The 22,284-nt window shown below is 36.2% G+C and overlaps 1 protein-coding gene across 2 annotated transcripts in view; it reads left to right on the top strand.

Moving 5' to 3' along the window:
* The window catches only part of LOC131064660 (peroxisomal membrane protein 11-5), a 61,129-nt gene that overhangs the window by 21,637 nt on the left and 17,208 nt on the right, over window positions 1-22,284 (top strand). Inside the window, exons 2-4 of one of the 2 annotated variants that reach the window (XM_057998890.1) lie at window positions 14,650-14,883; window positions 15,436-15,510; window positions 15,628-15,702. In XM_057998890.1, coding sequence (XP_057854873.1) covers window positions 14,692-14,883; window positions 15,436-15,510; window positions 15,628-15,702 — 342 coding nt within the window. In that variant the 5' untranslated portion in view covers window positions 14,650-14,691. Of the gene's footprint in view, window positions 1-14,644; window positions 14,884-15,435; window positions 15,511-15,627; window positions 15,703-22,284 lie in introns of both variants that reach the window. The other variant, XM_057998889.1, reaches the window with a different exon arrangement.

Raw genomic sequence — 22,284 nt, 5'->3', positions numbered from 1 at the left:
ACTTGCCGTTTATAATAATGAAATTGACTGGATACTTCTTTAATTGTGCTATGATTTGAGTCTTCAATGTAACAAAATCTCTGTGTTTGAAATTTGATGAGCAATTTTGCGATTTTTGTTGAAGTGCTTCCCAAACTATTTGAATAGAAACTTAATACCCATGAGTTTGTCTAAAAACAAAGAACTAAAACTGGAAGGCTGAGTTAATTCTTATTTAACAACTTTTGCAAGATGATTTTTAATTGCAATGGGAGGTTTAATTCATTTATCTTCACTATAAAAATGGCCCAATGTTTTTCCAATAAGATTGCAGATGCCCATCATTAAATTAAATAAATTTGTATTTGAATCACATGTGTCCTTAAGTTTCTTTGCTACTTCCTCTAGAAGATCAATAACTTCGTGGCTTCCTACCATTGCACTAGTAAAGCATGATTTACTCTGTCAAAAATACTTTCATTTACAAGTACTTCAAAATCATTTCTTATCATCTCTTTGATCTAAGGGAAGTTGTACTGATGAATTTGTAAGTCTATTTTAAATTTTTCTATAAGCTCTTTCAATAAATCTAAATTCTCATTGAACCTATTGTGTAGAGCCATTGCATCATCAATGATCTTTGACTTCTGTATTAGCAGATCATCTATCTATTGTTTTGTTGCCATAGCAACACTTCATTTCTTCAATGACGGAAGCATCTTCATTAGATATTGTGATAGGTGGGGCAATTGACACTCATTAAGATTGGAGTGGCACAACTAAGTGCTTTATGTAAGAAGTTAGCTGCTTGATCTACTCTGTTAATTGTTGTTTGGTCTTGTAATCTTTACCCATCTTGGAAGCAATCGTAGTTATAAATGATTGCACATTTTCAATCTCAGCTTGTCTTGTTTGTTTGCCCAAGTCAACCTTGGAAACTTGATAATCAGAGACTTGAAGATTCCATTCATCCTTATCCACAATAGGAAGAGCAATCTTTGCAATCCTAGATCCTTAATCATTTGTGAAAATAGAAGAGATGACTATCTTTTTTTTGTGGGGAGAAGGCTTCTCAAGCACCGAGTAGATAGCAATGAAATCATCTACAAGGGGCTTAGAAACTCTTTTCCTTTTCTTTATAGTGATATGATATTATCAAGACATGTAAGGGCCTTGAGAAGATATGAAATTACTTGTTTTGATGTTTGCCCTTGCTTTTGTGTATCCTGAATATCTTATGCATTGGGTTGCAAAAGGAGAGGAGGAGGAGGTGAAGGCAAGAGAGGAGAAGGTGATCTCTTAGGATCAGATGAAGTTTGACCTTTAGGAACAATTTTTTTGGGAGTTTGCTCCTTTTGAAGTGACCTTTGTGGGAAAACAATCTCTCTCAAATGGGAAGATTTATGCAGAGTACTAGGGGATTTCCTTGAGTTGGGTCCTCAAAGGGAAGAAGGATGAATTGTGAGGGAATAGGATCTTTAGAAGATTTGTTTTTGCATTCATCTCTAGTGTTCTCCAACCTTGAAAATGAATTTGGATTTTTTTAACCTTTTGGACATCTTCTTCTTCTTCTTGTTCGTGCTATTCTTGATTAGGATTTAATATATTTACGGTAGGAAAATTAACCTCCTATGTTGATGATTGTTCTTGAGTTGATGTAACTTGTTCCTACTTAGGAGGAGGTTTCACAATGTTATCGTTCTTTGGCACCGCCATTTTGCCAAAATTTGGGCCCTTAAGCTCATTCTTCAACCATGTCAAACTTCTATCAATAACCTGTTTACTTATGACTTTGAACGAGTTCTTCTTTTCTATAGACCAATTCATCTTGGGGATAAGTAGGTTGAATATCCCTTTTATTTTAATTAAGTCTAAAACATCCCCCCTCATTAAAAATACTTTTGGGCACTTGCAATTCCAAATGCTTTAATCTGAAAGGCAAGAAGCCTTGAATAACTTTTCTTCTTGACTTCATGCTCCTCATCACAATCAGTCCAAAAATCTTCTAAGCTAGGCTGATGTTTGTACAACGATCCTTCATGTTTTTCCAATCCCATTGGGTCAAACCTAGACCTCTTATCATGTATGCTTAAATTAATCTTAGATATTTCAATATTTCAGCTTCAGAGCTCTTTGCATGTAATAGGGAGGTACAATAATGTTAGGTACATAGGGATATGATATTATAATGTATGTAGGTGGATGAAGATGACAACATGTAGGACACATCCCTTAATTTAGCTATATTGGGTCATCTGGGCAACTTGTGCAGTTAATTATATCAGCTGATGGGCAGGCCTTCGTGATGGAAATATTGTCATTGATGTTAAAGGCCAAAACAAGATTGTCATTGATAAAGGGGACAGTGTATATGAGGAAGAATGAACATGTTTATTATTGTATTAAGGCATAGTTCATGTCAGTTATGCATAAGTAACAAAGAAGCATTGATTAGATCTTAATGGCAAGATGTTAAGAAATAGAGATATATGATAATAAAGTCTAAGAGTAATTTCGGTCCTGATTCAGATTTATATATGAAGAGTAGATGACAGCATCAGCATATCAGAAGCTTGGAATACTACAGCCTGCACTTGGTATATTCATATTTTCTTGATATAGTACCCAGAATTATGCAAAGGTAACAAACGTATACATATCTATGAAAGAACAGTGAATATACAATGACATATAATAAAGACAAATAATAAAGGACCAGTGATTGGTTAGTAATTTGCTGATCTCTTAAAGAAAAGACACATTGTGAAAGACCAGCGATTGGTTAGTTCAAAAAGGAAGACAGCAAACCACATAAGACAAAGTTATTGGAATAAAATAAAAAAAGCAGAAAAAGACAATATTTATGGGGCCCACCTCCTTATAATACAGTCCCAATAAAGACAAAATAATCCTACGTAAAAAAGGTGATAAGGAAGCAATTTAAAAGGCAGTGATTATTAAATAAATTCAAAATAAAAAAAAAACGTGGCACAAGAACAAGCATCATTCACAAAGGCAGTGACTTATGTGTAGAGATTGTGATCTGCATAAGGAGTAACAAACACAGTAAGCAACACTTGTATTTTACAATAATTAAAGCAGAAATTAAAGCTTGTTTAAGAGTAGCGATACTAAAGTAAACAGAAGTCAGCACAATATGCAGCGATAACAAGGAATATCCATTTGGCAATTTGGTTTTTAATTCTTCTACAGTTGGCAACTTTACGAAGGACAATAATTAAAAATATATATTCAGAGATCTCCTTAGCATAATACTTCAGCAATTCAATCGAAGATTAAATGTTAATACAAAACCAACAAAGAAGGCATTGGTAATTAAAGAGCAGCGAATTTGAGGGATGTGATTTGATAAAAGAAAAATAATGGAGATGGCTGGGCGATGCAATGCTAGACAGCAAGTACTACAATATAAAAGACATTGTTGATACGATATGATCAACCTCAGTGATGGGCGTATTACTCATGATATGGCTGACGTCTTCAATCACTGTATATGGGATTTCAAGAATAAATAAAAGAGAGAGCAGTCAAAATCAAGATTTATTAAAAGATCGATTATGTTGAAGAACAGAGAATCATTCCTAATACAGAGACTTTGTTTATACAAGAAGCCTCTATTATACAGCAAGTCGACTTTAATATTATTAGTGACCAATGACTAATATACACATATGTATCACTAAGAGATGCGAATTATCATCTATACGTATTACTAAGAGGTGCGACTTTATTTATACGTATTATGATAAAGTTATACCATTTGTTTATATGTATTACAAAGTCAGTGATTTGTCAAGGAGAAGATGCGAATTAATTTAAGAGCAATTAGATCATGAAGTGGTGCGATTTCTTAAGGAAATGTTTTATCTTTAAAACAAATAATTGTTTAATGAAGAGTCATATCATTTGTAAAAAGCTATACCTTTCTAGGTTAAATGCAAGATATTAGAGTGAGAAAAATCCAGAATGTGGAGAGCGAGTGAAGAATAATAATACTGAAATTATTTCAGACTGAGAAAATATTAGAGTGAAGTGAGATGTTAGATGCTGAAGAATAATCAGAAAAGAAGGTAATACTGTTTCGTGGTGTGCATCAGACTGAACATATACAGATCAACCACAAGAAGAGTTTATATGGAAATTAACAGCAGATTGGACTGAAAATTGTGAGAAGATTATCTACAAGTGTGTATGGTATATGGAGTTTGAAAAGAAAGGCAGATCAAAGATATACACCAAGTGTGTGTATAATAAAAGAAGATCTTTGTGTGAGAGTGGTGTACGTGTAGAGTGAATAAAGAGATCTTTAGTAGAATATCTTTCAGTTTTAAAGAAGAGGAGAGCATGCCTATTACAGCAGTGTTGTGACGTTTTCACACATCGCCCCATTGCAAATGGGGACCCATGTTTTTTTTGCTTTTTAGGGTTTGTTCTTTAGGTTTTTTAGGGTTTTGTTAGCTAGCCTTTGCATTTTGAACGTCGCCCAGGGGATCACATGGATAAGTAAGTCCGGCTTGAGTGAGGTCCTGATCCTGAAATTTGGCTAAGTCTGGAATGTCCTGATCCTGAAATTTGACTAAGTCTGGAAACTGAAAAACCTCAAAAAACTAGATTTTGCAATATAACTCCTGGAGGTCTGAAACCACTCTCAAACATCCTGAAAGTATATCTTCTATGTTTCCTCTTTCTTATACTTAAATGTTATATTCCATAAAAATTATCCTGATAGAGAGTGCGAAAAGTCAAATTTCGCTCGTGTCCTTCTCCAAGGGTCCAGAGCGAAAAGCGCTCCTGTCCCTCTCCAAGGGACCAAGGCGAATCGCTCGTGTCCCTCACCAAGGGTCCAGAGCGAAAATGCTTAGTTGAGCCATTCCTGACCTTGTTTGGACGAATCGAGACATCAAAGGCATGGTGAAGGACGAAATGAGCATGATAGAACATCCAGACTTAATCAAAAACAATGGAATGATGAAGTTTTTGCCTAGAGGGTCAAATTCGCTCCTGTCCCTCACTGAAGGACCAGAGCGAAATTCTTCATAAGGTACGATCTGGGCAAAGATCAAGCAAGTTTTATGTTTGAAGGTAAGAAAGGAGATGAATTGAACCCATTGAAGACAAATTGAAGATTTTGAAACGTCAACAAGGGTCCCAAAATGCCTAGTTCGCTCCTGTCCCTCTCCAAGGGACCAGAGCGATTTTTGTTATAGATGATTTTCTTGCTAAATTGCAACCGGCCTCAAGGCATAGATGAATGGAATGGAACATGACGAATCCGTTGAATATAAATTTTGGAGATGACGAAGTGAAATAAGGCCTACAGAGCTAGAATCGCTCCTGTCCCTCTCCAAGGGACCAGGGCGATATGATGGTTATATTGCTTCTTATTCAAGTTCAAGGCATTCCAAGACGAGGAACAAGGTGGCAAAGGCGTTTCAAGGCATTTCAATCAAGCACGAAGTTACAAAGGTCGTCACGTTGAAGGAATTTGCACTCAAATCCCCAGTTCGCTCCTGTCCCTCAGGAAGGGACCAGAGCGAAATTTGTATAAGGCTCTAAATTTTGAAAGTTTATCAAACATCAAGTATCCAAGGGGATCAAAGGGACTTCATTCTACGCGATGAAAGTGATGGCAAGTTAGAGAACGCAAGCATAAGCTCAAAGTGTTGAAGTTCGCTCCTGTCCCTCTCCAAGGGACCAGAGCGATGTTTATTATATTGGCCAATTCATGCAAAAATCACGTGGGTTCAAGGTTTTGCAAGGTCGTAAGAGGTCCAAGGCATGATTAGAGGGTGATATACAAGGACTTCAAACGTAAAATGATCATCAAAGTGAACACAGAGGCTATATCGCTCCTGCCCTCTTCAAGGGACCAGGGCGATTTGCTTAGGATCCTTCATTTTTCTTCAAATTCATGCCAAGTCAAGGTTTTTCGGGATTACACAAGGTCTAAGGTGTCATTTGAAGGTGATTTACAAAAGTTCCAAACGTCAAAATGCTATCAATTAAGCCAAGAAGCCTATATCGCTCCTGTCCTTTGGACAAGGACCAAAGCGATTTCTATTAAAACACTCATGCTCCTTCAAAATCAAGACAATGCAAGGGTGGGCAAGATCGAGGACGCCATTTGAAAGATAATGAACGAGGAACAAAGGTTGAAAGGTGGCAAATTCTAGCTAGAACACATGGATCGCTCCTGTCCCTCTCCAAGGGACCAGGGCGATATCACATCTTAAAGACATTCCTTCGCACAAACAAGTCAATCAAACTTGAAGGACCCAGCTAAAATGCCGATTTGAACGTAAGGATCAAGATTTTGGACGTCGAAAATGCAAGGATCAAGACCAAATTGATGGATCGCTCCTGTCCCTCAGTCAGGGACCAGGGCGATGAGGTACGTATTATTTCATTTTCAAAAATTTGGTGCTCAAACACATTTCTTTAAATTTATTTTAAATGCTAAAATCGATGGATTGCAAATTTAATTAAAAATGGCATTTAAAATTTGCGCTTGATATTTATTAATTATTTTTGCCTTTATAAAAATCGAAATTTATTAATTTAAATAATAAAGGCATTTAATAATTAATTATTAATTAATAAAAAATCAAATGGGGCGCTTGATTTAAAATTTGTTTTATTTTACAAGGGTCGGCCTTTTAAGTTTATTTTAAATTTGTCTTATTTACCAAAGTCGGCCTTGTTATTTATCAAAAAAATCGTTTAATTTGCTTTATTTTCACAAAGTCGGCCTAAATAATGATGAGAGGTAAGCGCCTATAAAGGGAAGGTGGTTTATTCATTTCAAATCATCATTTAACATCCTTCATTAGCATGCGATTTGGAGAATACAAAGGAGGTGCGAAATTGTCATTCAAGAGGAGGGCGCAGACATCATCAAAGGAGTGTGAGCTTAGTTTCAAGTTAGGCTAACTTGCCAAAAGTATTGAAGAACACATCAAGGACTCCAAGGGTGGCGAATTGATAAAGAGGACGTTCATTATCCTTCAAGATCAAGTCAAAGGCTTCTAATTTTGATTTTGCCTAGGCAAATTCCTTGTTTTGCATTCTAGAGTTAGCTCTCAAGTGAGGTATGGCGATATGGATTTATTGTTTTGATTTTGAATTTTAGATCGTCATAGCTTCAAATTTTGAATTTTGAAATTTTGAATTCTAATAGCTCAATAGTCGTTTTTAGGAAATGATTAATAAAGGACTTATCATTAAGTTTCCTAAAATTTGCTCTCTAATTTATGTTATGTATTGCAAAATCATGTTACTAATTTTGAAATGTTGTGTAGGCATCAAATGGAGATCTCATCAAGGAAAATCAAGCCGGATTAAGGACGGTCTTCGCCGGGACGATCAAGCTAGGACAGGGGCGACCTCTTTCAATCCAGCGTTCCAAGGCGAGGTACATCATCATCTTGCACATCAAGGACAAAAAGGAGTTAGAACAAGAGTTAATTAAAGATAGCCTCTCAACGACATCAAATTGAATATCTAGCAAGCTACAAGTGTTAGATGAGGTGGCATCCCAGTCATCACTCCTCCAGTCAGTGTGGTCCACCTCAGCATGTCCAGATTCAATGTACCTAACTCATGGAAGGTGGCACAAACTCCGATGTACCTACCCCGGCTATCCATTGGTCGATTTTTCTAGAGAGGACATGTGTCCAAGCAATACAATTATTTCATTAGTCAAGCATTAAATGTTATGTAATGGTTGTAACAAACCCTAATTAGGGTTTTCATTGTAAAATCTTGGCCATTGATCTTGAATTGATCTAAGTCATCAAATTGTATTGTGGGTACTATATAAGCCCAGGCATTTCATTTGTAAATTTTTAATTAGCAATAAGTTAGAGATAGTATGTAAATAGTTGGAAGAGTTAGAATATAATTGATAGAATAGTAATTAGAGTAGAATAGGAGGACAAGGCAAGAAATTGTTGCCATTGATTGTAAACAAACTCCATTTTCATTGAAGTAATGGTGAAGTGTGTCGTTTCTTGCAATTTGCATGGTTTCTTGTTGAGTTTTCAATCTTAGATGGTAGATGATTAGATGAATGGAGGAAATGTGATTGATTGATGGTGGAATTCGTATATGCATACTACTAGCAGTTTGTTGATTGCAGACTCGCCTTGTGTAGTCAACTGGAATCATTTAGCTTAAGCTCAATTTCAATTTGTCGCTTCTTTATTGATATGCATCAACTTGGATGGTGTCTATGCCTGCGGTGATGATTTGAACATCATAAAGCTTCCCTAGAAGATCGCACTAGCCTTGTGTAGATGTTCCATTGATGTCAAAACAAGATCTAGTTAGAGTTTCATCAAAAATCAAATCATTACTCCTACATTCTTAGTATTAGGATTAGATCTTCTCTTCGCCCTTATCCTTTTTTCCATTTTTCAATTCTAAGTTAGTCAGAGCCTGTGTCCCAGCAAAGCAGATCGGAAGTTCAAACACCAAATGTAAGTCCCCTTGTGATTCCAGCAAATCACATCACACCACGGCGAGCTTATCCACATGTAGAGACCCTACCAAAAGAACCTTGGAGTCTACCTAACTGATCCTTTACGCGAATCTTCAGCAGTTAGAGACTATTTTCTCAAGAGAGGATAAGATGCCTTTAGGTATTTTATTCTGTGTATGATGGTGTACAAAATACACGTCAACAAGCAGGTACATGAATATCATTCCAGATGCAGATTTGAAAGAGAATATATTTCTGAAATAATTTTTAGACTGTATAAATGATTTCTGAACAGTGGGTGATATTTTCTGAAGTAATATTCCAGATAGTTTTGATGAAGAAGAATATGCTGCAGAAATAAAAAGAAACTTGTTTAAAGTCTATATGATTATGCTTCAGAAGTAGAGAGGGTGACCTATGAGGATATTATATCAGAATTGAAGAAAAGACTGGTTTTGCAGGTCTGTAATGAAGTATGCAGCAGATTTGTAAATACTTACATGGTCAGAAGTTGTGCAAAAGATATAGAGTGTATGTTGTGTATGGGACAACATTGAAGATTATTATGATAGCAGATTTAAGGAAGAATTTACAGCAGATATAAGAAAGATTTAAATGCAGATTTTGAAGAAGAATTATGGCAGATTTATGAAGAGATCATAACAGATTTGTGGAAGATAATATAATAGTTTTATGAAGAAGAATATATGCTTGTGAGGAAGGAATATATGCAAAAGATTAAACTGTCCATCATCAGTTGAGATAGCAACATTGTCAAGATGGAAATTTAGATTTATATGAAGTGGGTTGGTGCTCACTAATTCTGGATTGGGGAGTTGGTGCTTCTAGTGGGGTGGTGCTCACAAATTCAGAAGTGGGAGTTGGTGCTTCCAGTGGGTTGGTGCTCACAAAATCAGATTTGGGGAGTTGGTGCTTCCTGTGGGTTGGAGCTCACAAAACAGTTTGGGGAGTTGGTGCTTCCTGTGGGTTGGTGCTCACAAATAGAGTTAGGGGTTGGTGCCTACAAATGTCAAATATTGTAAAAGAAGAAATATATAAAAGCATTAATTTGCCGTGGTTTTCTCCCGCAAGGGTTTCCACGTATAAATCTTGTGTTCTACTTGTTTTCATACGAGTGAAATTACATATGAATGTTGGTATGCAATGAATGTGTTAATGAGATAAGTTATATACTTGTGATTAAAGTTGAAAAAGTTTAAGTTGGTGAAATTCATTGTTATACTGATTCACACCCCTCCCCTCTCAGTATAACCGTGTGCTCTTCACCTCGTTGGGATATAACTCCATTATATCATTAGGAGGTCTATATAAATGAGTTGATTATCATTGTAAGGATATTGTATTCGGGATAGATCTTGGAGATATAGTATGGAGTGGCTTCTTCCACAATGAGTATTGTATGCTGTTACCCTAGCTCAAGGGTTTATTCTATTTTGACATATATTGGATATTAGAGCATCTTGGCCCACAAACATCTCGTGTGGTGTGTGATCTCTATTGTACAATATAGTATTGTAATTATTATGTTTGGGGATCTTAACAAAAAATATGAGCTAATAGTGATGGGGAATTGAACACTTGGCTTTTTCTTGTTGGATAGGACCTTCAGAATTTCATAGAGTTGCCTAGTGAGTTATAGTAGCACCATCATCAACTCTTTTGAAATTCTTTACTTTTTGTGAGTTCTAATTGGGGATGATGTTCATAAACCTTTTGTTAAACCATGTCTATCACTCCAATTCTAGTTAATTTTGGAAATACTACCTTTCTTGCCATCAAGTATATTAGCTAAGAAGTCATATAAAACTTCTTGGTTGCCTGGACAGCAAATAACTACCAAAGCAAATTGTTGCTAATGGAGGTTGATCAGTCAATCTCAACTTTATTTTCCAAAATAGTAAAAATAAACTTGAACATCCATGGTTGAAAATCTTTGGTATTTTGATTGCCTATAGCTCTATTTAGTAGAGTTAGTGATCAGATTATTTATTTCCATTTGAAAATCACTTCTAATAAAGAGTGTTTTAGGCAGTCTTGAGGCAAATATTCTTGCCTTGATTAGCCATTACTATTTATGAATTCAGAACACAAATTGGGATCTTTTTTGAATAATTCTGTAGCAGAGGTGATGGTGTGGCATATTCTGGACGACTCGCGATCTTGAAGGTAATTATAGAAAAAATGCTTTTCTTGCCATCAAGTATATTAGATAAGAAGACGAAAAATTTCTTGGTCACCTGGACCTCTAATAATTGCTTGTGCAAATTGTTACTAATGGGGGTTGACCAGTCAATCTTGAATTTATTTTCTAGCATAGTAGTAACAAACCTGAACATCTATGGCTGAAATTCTTTATTGCCTATGGACCTATTAGTAGAGTGATCAGATCAATTATTTTTGTTTTAAAATCATTTCTAAAGAGTGTCTTAGGCAGTCTAGAGGCAAATATTCTTGCCTTAATTAGGCAATTCTTATTCAGGCTATTCACAACTTCAGAACACAAATTAGGATCTTTGTTGAACTTCCATGGTAGAGGTGACAATCAGTATAGCGTATTTTTGTTGCTTAGGGATCTGGAAGTTCTGCTTAATGTTCTTTGATTGATGTCTAGGAACACCTCATTTGCCAGATCAATGGTTTTCCACCTTTCCTAGTTTGGGAGTCATAATATTTGGCATAGGTTATAACCAGTTTAGGGGACTGGAATGATATAGAGAATGTGGTTTCTGTAACAATCCCACTAACTGCAATACATCTGGCTTGTGTTGTTCTATCTTTTACATGCATCCTTTTTTAAAAGTCTGCCATGCCCACATGACCTAAGCTTGTGTCTAGTAGTTGATTTAGTACAGATGTAGTCTTGGAAGAAGGATCGACTCCCTTAAACTCATACTTCATCTCTTTAGACTTTGGGGATGTCATGTGAGAATCTTTGTTAAGGAAGAGAATTGAAAAGGATGGTGTAGGAAATCAAATTTGCAATAGTTTGGTGGGATTTCAAAATGCAGGAGTTGAATAGCAATTTGAAAGCTTTTGCTTATATGCTCAGGAAGTCAGCAAACTTGGAGATTATGAGTATTGTGGGTTTGCAAATTGTGGAATCAATTTAGTAGTGAGCAAGTTTTGTTTATATGCATGCAGGCTTTGGGACTCCATAGGCTTTTTAGTCGTAGGAAGCAGGTAATGGGAGACAATTTGCAATTTGCATGCAAAGGAAGGTTTGTGGCTCATGTCTTAGGGTCTGTGAGAAAGATGAATGCAAGATGAAGCCAAGGGATATGATTGCATACAAGAATCAAATGAAAACCCCACATGAATGTGTAATATACCTTGCTAGTGTTAGCTATAGACTCAACTAGAGAAAGCACACTCAATGGTTTCTGCATAGTGTAGAATTGTTTGTAACATGGAAAACCTTCAAATCCTCGATGCCATGACTATGAATATGTTTACCTTGAATACATAAAAGTACTAGAAGATTATTCAAAAATCCAAGGCAAGGGATACTTGTGAACCCAAATTGGTCGATGAAGCTAAGAAACTTGATTTCATGGTGCCCTAGTTTGAGTGAGCATGGTGTCTTGATTGAAGGAGTAAATATATGTGTGTGATTGTGAATCTACAACCAAAAGATATTACATAAGGATTGCTGTAGTTTCCAATAAGAACTGGCTTTTTCGGGAGCAGATGAGTGTTTATCAAGCACAAATATGTGTGAATAGGTGTGAAAATGAAGTCAAAAGGTTGTCTTTATAAAACCCATGTGCACATGTGCATGGATTGAACGCCTTTGATTTTTGAGGTTTTGCCTGCTTTTGTGGGGTTATGAGTTATGTGTGCATGACTTGTAGAGGAGAGTCTTAGTTTAGTAGGTAAGGAAAGAAACAAGGCTGTGGAGTGTGGAAGCAAGGAGGCAAATTGCAAATTAGGAGTTTGTGTGCGTGCTGCATTGGTTTGTTCTCCTTGCTTTGTGATATGCAGATCTGTGGGGCATGGGAGTGGGCAAGCAATCAGAAAATTTAGGATACTTGTGCCTATGTAGCACAAGCCGGCATGCCAAAGTATTGGTGTCTCCATACTTTATATTCCATGGACTTAAAGGAGGCAGGCACAACAATAGTTAGCATTATTTGTGTGTAGCTGCTAAGGAATTCTGCAACCCCAATGCTTCGTAAAAAAATGGATTTGCAGGATTGATGAGGAAGACTGCATATATTTTCAATGTTGCGTCTGAACTCAGCAACCTCACATACACTTAGAAACTGCAACTTAAATTCTTTTGTATCAATCTAGGAACCATACACCTCCTAGCATAACTTATGAGCTTGAGTCACTTTAATAGACAAAGTTTGAAGATGTTCACTTAAACATTGAAGGGTAAGTCATAAGAAAGAACAACTTCACTTCATGAACCAAGGCATATGTAAAAATCACATAAGAAAGTATCCAAACAACCACTTGATGAAATTGTGAGAACCACTGTTTTCTTTTGATGAAAAGCTATAGAATTGAGCTTGTTACTTTAAGAGTGAATTTTAATGCAGATGGTGCAGACTTTAATTTCTCAGATCATCTATTGTAAGTGAATGGTTCTCCAAATGTTTGGTGTGCATCCTTTATGCCAGGGATTTCAAGATTATTTCATATTTACAAATGGCACTAGTCACGAATGCTCTCTGATTTATGTGGAAGTGCTAGGTATCCATATACATCTGTTGTATTTCACAGAGTTTGAAAGCCATTTCTTGATTAGAGATGGGTGATGTTGGAACACTGAGTTCTCCTGTCTCAAATATATGATTTGGTATCATTGTGCTTTTTTGAGAAAGAGATTGATAAGATTGAGGCATTGGTAATCATATCTCTAGTTAGCAAAGTTCTTTGACCACATTGGAACCTCTTCATGGTTTTTCTCCTACATTTATCCCCCCATATGCTATATGGTAGAATTTAAAAGTCTCCTTTATTATGACAAATGATATGCTCTCATCAGCATTGCAGGGAGGTTAAACTTTTTGTTATTGGAGTCGGCTTTTTATACAAATGCTTATTGGAGGCAAAGTAGGAGTTAGAGGAACATCTTCTTTCTTGTTGATTGGTGTATTGCGAAAGTGAAATATTGATATTATTGGCTTTTGAAAATTTTAACAATTGTGATACCCTATATCTTCTTCCATCTCATTTAAATGTCATTGATTTGTTGCTCTATTATTTTATGGCCTCATATTTATGATCAACACTTTATAAATACCAAATTTGCTATGTTACCATGGAATGACTTGGACCTCAAAATTATAACTTCATTATTATTTCCTTTGTAACCATGGATGATGTTTGGTGTTGGATGTTAAGAGAATAGTCACCTCTAAAGTAGAGATGATATGTGATTTGCATTTCTGTGCACACAAGACCTTGTCATTTGTCCAAACTCCAGCTTTAGATGATTACCTTGGAAGGGAAATAATTTGATGAGAACCTTTGATGAGTTTGGATGGCCCAGGGATTGATAATATTTGATATTAGTTATTTGAATGTGTTATATTTCATTTTCTATCAGTTTATAAGATTTAGAGCACAAACCACTTGCAGGCTTGTCAGCTATTACAATTTTTAATTGTTGGTTGATATTATTGTTGTGGGCTTTTACCACTAGACACGAGAATCAAGATGTCATGCATGCTCCTTTTTCAATATGCTACATATACATGTATTTTCTATTACTCTTGATCATGTCTGTTTGTGTTGAGATTTTTGTTGTTCCTTTTTTCCAGCTCATTAGTTTTTTTGCAACTTTATATTAGTACTCTAGCATTTAATATGTAAGATACTAAGATCCAATTCTTCTATTTGTCTCCGTTGTTATCCTTCCTTACTTGTGCCTTGCGTAATTACCTTGTTACGTTTTCCATGGGCATCCTTGCCTTGTGCATGGCCTAGAGGTTAGCTCTATAAGTTTAGGTTTTCTATATTCTCACATTCATTGCTTTTGTTTCAAAATATTTTAGAGAAATATCTATTCATGTCTTGTCCTTAAATATGCACGATGACATTTATCTTTTTAAATAGCTGTGTATGCATTTAAATATTGACTGTTAGGAATTAAACAAACTTTAATTAAACTATTGCTGTGCATTTCTTCTTTAGGTCAGCTTTTGGTTCGCAAGTGCGATTTAGTTCTTAAAAAAACAATCATGAGTTCTCTCGATACAACCAGAGCAGAACTAGCATTGCTAGTGTTGTATTTGAGCAAAGCTGAAGCAAGAGACAAGATTTGTAGGGCTATTCAATATGGCTCTAAGTTTATCAGCAATGGTGAGCCTGGTCCTGCACAAAATGTTGACAAAACTACAAGCCTGGCAAGGAAAGTTTTTCGACTTTTAAAGGTGAATTTAAAAAAGTTGCATCCAGGTCAAGGAAAGAGATCTTTTTCTTTCTTATGACCCATTTATCATCTTTCCTTTACATTATGTGATCATTACATTTCACAAAAATATTTCCTATTTCTGACACAATATTGTTAAGCATTAACAAAAATGGAAGTATTTGGGTGTCTTTTTCTCGTGGGATAATGCATTTGACACTAAAGAAGGATTCTGCAAATAACTGTATATTTAAATGCCCTGCATTGTTTTGTGCTTGCAGAAGTGCCATATTATTTCCACTAGCAATGCTTAGATTGCAACCTGTTGATCCAAGTCATGTAACTCTTATAAGCATAAATAGTGACTATATTCAATCATCAATGAGTAGAACATATTCTTTCTTTATCTATATCATGGAGGACATTTATTATAATTTGGAGAATATAATCATATAGCTTATGTAATGTGAGTATTTGTGCCATCTACAATCATGCCAATCATTTTTGCATTTCCTCTATATGTTTTCAAGATTTGATTTCTAGAAGATGATTTAACACCATTCCATTCTTGTAGTATGTCAACGAATTGCATGGTCTTCTTTCTCCATCTCCAAAATCAACTCCACTTCCTATTATACTTCTCGGGAAGGTATGCAATTGTGTGCCAATGATCTTTTGCTGGGTTTGGTTTGCAATTTTTCTGCAGAAAATCAGTAGTTTGTGAGTTTTGAGCAGTCTGAACTTTTTAATTTGTTTCTATCTGCAGTCAAAAAATGCTTTGCTGGGAACATTTTTGTTCTTGGATCAAATTGTTTGGGCAGGAAGGACCGGCATCTACAAGGTATGTGATTATTCAGAAGTAGCATCGCTTGGCTTTTTTAACTTTTAATGAATAAATACTCTTATCAGCTATTATCAGCACTAGATGTTTTTTAACATGATATTTTGAGGATGTTTCTTCCAGCTTTGAGCATTGGAAACACTATATCATATTGATGGATGAGGTCAGTGAAACATGCCCTGTGGGAATGTATCACAAATTATGAACTTAGTTTGATTTAATTGTCAGCCCCGAGGAGAATTTTTCTGGTGGAATAATCAGGGGCCTGTACTGAGCTTCCTTCTTTTCTTCTCATTCCGTTCAAAGATGGCAGTCTCCAGCTGGAATCTACTATGAAAGTCAAATGGATAGCTTGGTCAACCGTTGATCCGAACAGTGAATATTTAGTGCTTTTGGCACTATTCCTGACATATTCATGTTGTGATATAGAAACACATGACCATTGATCAATTAGCTCAATGATGTCTGGTGTGGGTTCATCCAACAATGGCATCAACAATAAGGGACTTCAAGCCCAACACCATAAATCACAGCGGCATCAATCATCACTGACCAATATGGAGGCCTTGACACTTGAATGGAAAACCCAGAAAAAATAAAAAGATGGCTAATATCTTTCCTCAATAATGTTTTTGTCCTGTTCCAACCGAAACTTACAAAAGGCTTTATTGGTGGGAATATAATGGGGTACAAACAAATTTGATGCTAATCTGGTGTAGGAAGGTGTAGAAGGACCTTTTTGAATTGTGGGACTGATAGTCTTGAGGATGCTCTTAATGTATAATCTGGATCTTGTCTTATGCACTTTTCCTTGGAAGGTGTTAAAAATTGCATTCATGTCTATCATTGCCTCTGCTTCAACATTAGTGATAGACTCAAGTTCTGCTTCAACGTTGGGCATGGACTCAAGTTTTGGCCTTTTAATCTTGCAAGGTGGTCCTTCAGTTAATTTATGATTTTTGAGTCATGCCAGCATAACTGTATATAACCTGATTACTTTACCAGAGGGAAATGGAGTGTAATAATTCCATGTCAGAGATCTTTTCTAATGATCCATTTTTTGATCAAGGGCAAGTGAAATATAATGAGGGGCAAGCACTAGAAAAATATAGAAAAAAACCTAGTCTATGCTATAGCTATTGAGAATTTAGTTTAGCAAAAATAAAAATAGACTAGCATAAATAAGAAATGGAAACAAAAAAAAAAACAATTACATGCTTGAAACTTCAAAGATTCCTTGAAATTGACTGAAAAAATTACATTGCTGAGAGTTGAGATTAACTACTCAAATTAATTCCTATGGTGATTATTAATGGGATTATGTTTTTGAAACAAGAAAATGATTCCAAGGGGTTGAGATCAAGTGGTCAAAGGGTTGGGTTCTCATTGTGGATACCCAAGTTCAAATCCCCAAAGTGAAGTATAAGGTGGAATTTTAAGTGTTGAATCTTGCTCTGCCACTGTTTGGCTTCTAGTAGTAATTTTTAAGTTGTTGCTCCTAACGAGCTGTATTCTATTGCTTGTAAGGAGCTAAGTATTTGTATTAGTTTGCTCAGATACTTGTTTGAGCTTTATTTGTAGACTTTCAGAAAATATTAAAAAGAGGGAAATTAAATGATAGAAATCTTCGATGCAAATCCAATCCCTTGGTATGAAAATGACAATTCGTGACAATATATGTAAAATCTTGTCTAACAATGTCCAAAGCTTATTGGGTTCAGGATTGAGTTCACAAAATCACAAAATGAACTGTAGTTGTCTAGTTTTTTTTGACCCCAATGACTCTTTTTGTTGACATGGTGTCAAGTAACATTCTCATAATTGCCAAGTCACATGGGACTTGTGAGACTCTTATGAAATGTACCTGCCAAGTCAATTTCTGATTTTTTCAGATTTTTCTTTTTCTTTGAGAGTGGCTTACACCTGTTGTGTAGTGGCATACTAACTAGATATAAGTACCCCCTTCAAGGCTGAAGACATTATAAGATTGTTGCCCTTATTTTGAAACATCCAAAATTTGAACTTTGCATTGAAGCTAATGTCATATAAAGTCGTGATGTGTGTTTTCAAGAGTTTTTAAGATGTGTGCATATGTCATTTCGGTCCAAAGTCATCATTTTCAAACCTTATCACGATCGGGCCTAAAGTATGTTGGTCAAAACACAAAAATGGATGAATCTTGAAGATTACAAGGCATTGAGGGAAATCACTTCATGAACATGTCCTAAGCATCATTTTGAGCCATGTGTCTAGTTTTCGTCCAAACCCAGTTGATGGTTTAAGAGATTTTAATCTTTCAATTTTTGACATTCCCTACTCGAAAAATATGAAAATCTCTCGTCCCAGGTTTCGTCATGAGGACCGGACATTGGGTTATGCTCATTTGCCTACCACCAACATATAGTTCAAATTTCGGAGCTTAACTCATTTCTAGTTGAAAGTTATGGTCATTTTTTGTAAATCTGGGTACTGAATTTTAATGGGAAATATTTAAATTATTTTTCAAAAATAGTTTTCATATTTTTAATTGATTTCTATATATTTCCCATTGTGATCATGTCGGGACGAAAAACAATTGAAAAATCTTTATCTGTATCCAAGATATTTCTCTTCATATCCCGAGCCCCAACTTGCAAGTAATCGTACACTCAATTCGTTTTGTTGCTAAAAAATTTACAATTTCTAACTTCAAAAGTTTAGAAATGCTCAAATTTTGAGCAATCTTAACCTTCTAAAGGTTAGGTTTTTGACTTTTCAAAGCAATATGCTCAGTTGCTCAGAAATCCTAACTTTCTAACCTTTGTGCTCACTTGCTTAATAATCTTAACTTTCTAACCTTTGTTTAAGTATCTGAAAGATAGTTATGTCTATCCATTGAGCAAAGGTAATAGAGGGGTTTGTCAGATGGGTTGCTATTGTGCAGGTAAACAAGCCTGCAAAATGAGGAATCAAAGACATAGTGCGTGCATTGTTTGATAACATGCCGCAGGAGAAGTGTAATGTCCCCATTTTTGGAGAAGAATTAATTAATTAATTTAATTAGTTAAGTTGTCCAAATAATTATTATTTTTCATGGATAGCTTAATTAATTATTTTAATTAAAAATATTAAGTTAATTATTTATAAAGTTATCAAATAAATTAAAAAGTAATAGATGACTTTATATTTAATTAATTTAATAAAGTGACTAATTAAATATTATTTCATAAAGTCACTTCTAGAAGCTTTTGGACGTTGGGGTGAAAAAAGTATTAAAGGAGATCAAGTTGAAGCTTTAAAGTAGTTTGGATTTGGATATTGATTTTGATTGGGTTTTGTAGAACCAAGAGGTGTCTACGGACTTTGGTCTTTGGGAACGAAAACTCCCATAGATTGCATAACTGAGGGAGTGGAAGACCTTCCGAGGGGTTGCAGCTGAGAGTGGAAGATACTCAGTCTTCCATATAGAGCTTATTGAGTTGCTACATGATCATGGTGGTTGGGGTTAATGAAGTTTTCAGACTTATCCTTGAAGTGCCTTAAACCCATTGGTTTCTATTGGGGAAGAAGCCGATTTTTATTGAAGATCATTTGGGAGCATGCTGATCAGATTTTCAGACTTAGCCAAATTGTATTTTCTGCTCCTAAGTCACGATTTGGTCATACTACCTCATTCAGGCCACAAATCATTCTCAAGAAGGCAGCAACAGCATTGGTGAAGGAAGGCGACTTCATGAGGGTCATTTTGAAAGAGGAAACTAGGAGGTAGCTGCTTATTACAAATCTGAGAAAAAATAGTCTCCTTCCTACAAGCCCTTGATTTTGCCTTTATACCCTTGTTTGAGCATTGAAGATTACCTTGAAGGACAGCGCTGGTTTTAGGAGGTGTTGTGACCATTTCACACATCGCCCCATTGCAAATGGGGACCCTTGCTTTTTTTTGCTTTTTAGGGTTTGTTTTTTGGTCTTTTAGGGTTTTGTTAGTTAGCCTTTGCATTTTGAGTGCTGTCGGGGAGATCAATAGGATAGTAGGTCCTGAAAATTTGGCTAAGTCTGGAATGTCCTGATCCTGAAATTTGACTAAGTCTGGAAACTGAAAAACCTCAAAAAACTAGATTTTGCAATATAACTCCTGGAGGTCCGAAACCAACTCTCAAACATCCTGAAAGTATATATGGAATATAACTTAAAGTATAAGAAAGAATACTTAAATGTTATATTCCATTAAAATTGTCCTGATAGAGAGTTCGAAAAGTCAAATTTCGCTCCTGTCCTTCACTGAGGATCCAGAGCGAATTTCGCTCCTGTCCCTCCCAGGAGGACCAAGGCGAAGCGCTCCTGTCCCTCACCAAGGGTCCAGAGCGAAAAAGCTTATGTGGAGTCATTCCTGACCTTGTTTGGACAAATTGAGACATCAAAGGCATGATGGAGGACAAAATGAACGTGATAGAGCATCCAGACTTGATTAAGGACGATGAAATGATGAAGTATTTGTCTAGAAAGGTAAATTCGCTCCTGTCCCTCACCAAGGGACCAGAGCGATTTTATTCATATACACATTTTTAGACCTTGTTTGGACATTAACTTTTATTCATAGCATGAGGCAGGATGATATCTTCCCTAGCAAAGACATTTCATGGTGAAAAGTGAAGCATTTGGGCCTGGAGGGCAAAAATCGCTCCTGTCCCTCACTGAAGGACCGGAGCTTGAAATCCAAAATTGCCTTGTCCTCGAAAGATTTGAACGATTTCGCGAATTGAGAAGATCAAAGGAGATACATTTTATCAGTTGAATTTAACTTGAAAGCACAATCATGAGGAAAATTGACCCTAGAAGCAAAATCGCTCTTGTCCCTCTGCCAGGGACCAGGGCGAATTTAAGTGATAGCTCCCGTCCCTCTCTCAGGGACCAGAGCGATTTTCCCTATAAGACAGGTTTTGGGCGAAGATCAAGTAAGTGTTAAGTTTAAGGCAAGCAAAGGAGGCGTAACGAGTCCGTTGAAGATAATTTGAAGATTGCAAAAACGCCAAGTGAAGCCCATATTGTCCTAGGCGCTCCTGTCCCTCTCCCAGGGACCAGAGTGATTTCTTCCTTAGACAAATCTCTCGCCAAGATGAAGCAAATTACATGTCAAGGATGAGTGAAGGGGAGCATAGCGGATCCATTGAAGATGGTTTTAAAAGTTAGCAAAGCATGATTGAGCCTACAAGTGAAAGTTCGCTCCTGTCCCTCAGCCAGGGACCAGGGCGAACTCAAGGTTATTTAATATTCCCTCCAAGCTTAAATCACTCCAAGTCAGGGTACAAGGAAGCATTGATGTCTGGAGCGCCTCGACAAAGAATGAAGTTACAAAGATCGCCAAAGATGAAGGATTTGCACTAAATGCCCAAGTTCGCTCCTGTCCCTCTCCAAGGGACCAGAGCGAAATGTTCAAGTGTGTCCAAGTTTAAGTTGCCACTCACATTTCAAGTGTTCAAAAGGGAGTAAGGAACATCATTTTACACCGTGAAGACAGTTGCAAGTTGATATAAACAAGGATGAGCACAAGGAACAAAGGTTCGCTCCTATCCCTCACCAAGGGACCAGGGCGATATTCACTCAAATATCAAATTTGCATTGTAAAGGACGAGTAAAGTATGCATGGAATGAGTGGATAACATTGTTACCTGCCTTGCGATATAAATTGGTGATTAAAGAGACAAAGACCCAAGGAAAAGGGCAAGTTCGCTCCTGTCCCTCACCAAGGGACCAGGGCGATATCAACCTCAGGAGGCACTCATCCACAAAATCAAATCAATCAAGCTCGAGGTTCTTAGCGAAAATGCCAGTTTCAACGTAAAGATGGAGATTTTGAACGTCAAAGGCGAAAATCAAAGGCTAAAATGGAAGTTCGCTCCTGTCCCTCAGTCAGGGACCAGGGCGATAATGGTTTGTATCTTTCCACCATCTCCAAGTTTTGGCGTTAAAACATTTTTTTGAATTTTATTGAATGCTAGAAAAATCGATAAATTGGAATATTCAATTGATAGCATTTAAAATTTAACGCATGAGCATTTAATTGATTAATTTTGCCTATTTAAAAAAAAAACGAATTAATTAAAAACGATGGCATTTAATTAATTAATTATTATTTTAAATGAAAACTTGGAGCGCTTGGATTTACTTGTTTTATTCTTACAAAGTCGGCCTTTGGTTTTATTTTAAAATTGCTTTTAATCACCTTATTTTGCAAAAGTCGGCCTAAGGTAATGCATGGGGTAAGCGCCTATAAAGGGAAGGTGATAATTTCATTTTCAAATCATCATTTCACCTTCATTCATATGCGATTCGGAGAAGACAAAGAGAGGTGCGATTTGTATTTACAAGGAGTGAATTTCATAAAGGAGAAGTGCGAATTTAGCAAAGGGAGTGCGAACTTGAAGTTAAAGTGGGGCGAACTTGCCAAAGACTACATTGAAGACCCCCCCCCAAAGGTGGCAAATTACTAAAGAGGATCGCTCGTTTGAAGGAGATCACGTTGAAAGTTTCAAACATTAATTTTTGCCTAGGCGATTTTCTTCATTTTGCATTTTTTGAGTTAGCTCTCAAGTAAGGTATGGCAAG

This window comes from Cryptomeria japonica, chromosome 9, assembly GCF_030272615.1.
Source record: "Cryptomeria japonica chromosome 9, Sugi_1.0, whole genome shotgun sequence".
Lineage (NCBI taxonomy): Eukaryota > Viridiplantae > Streptophyta > Pinopsida > Cupressales > Cupressaceae > Cryptomeria > Cryptomeria japonica.
Note: the sequence above shows the minus strand (reverse complement) of the source record. Positions and strands in the feature narration are given on the sequence as shown.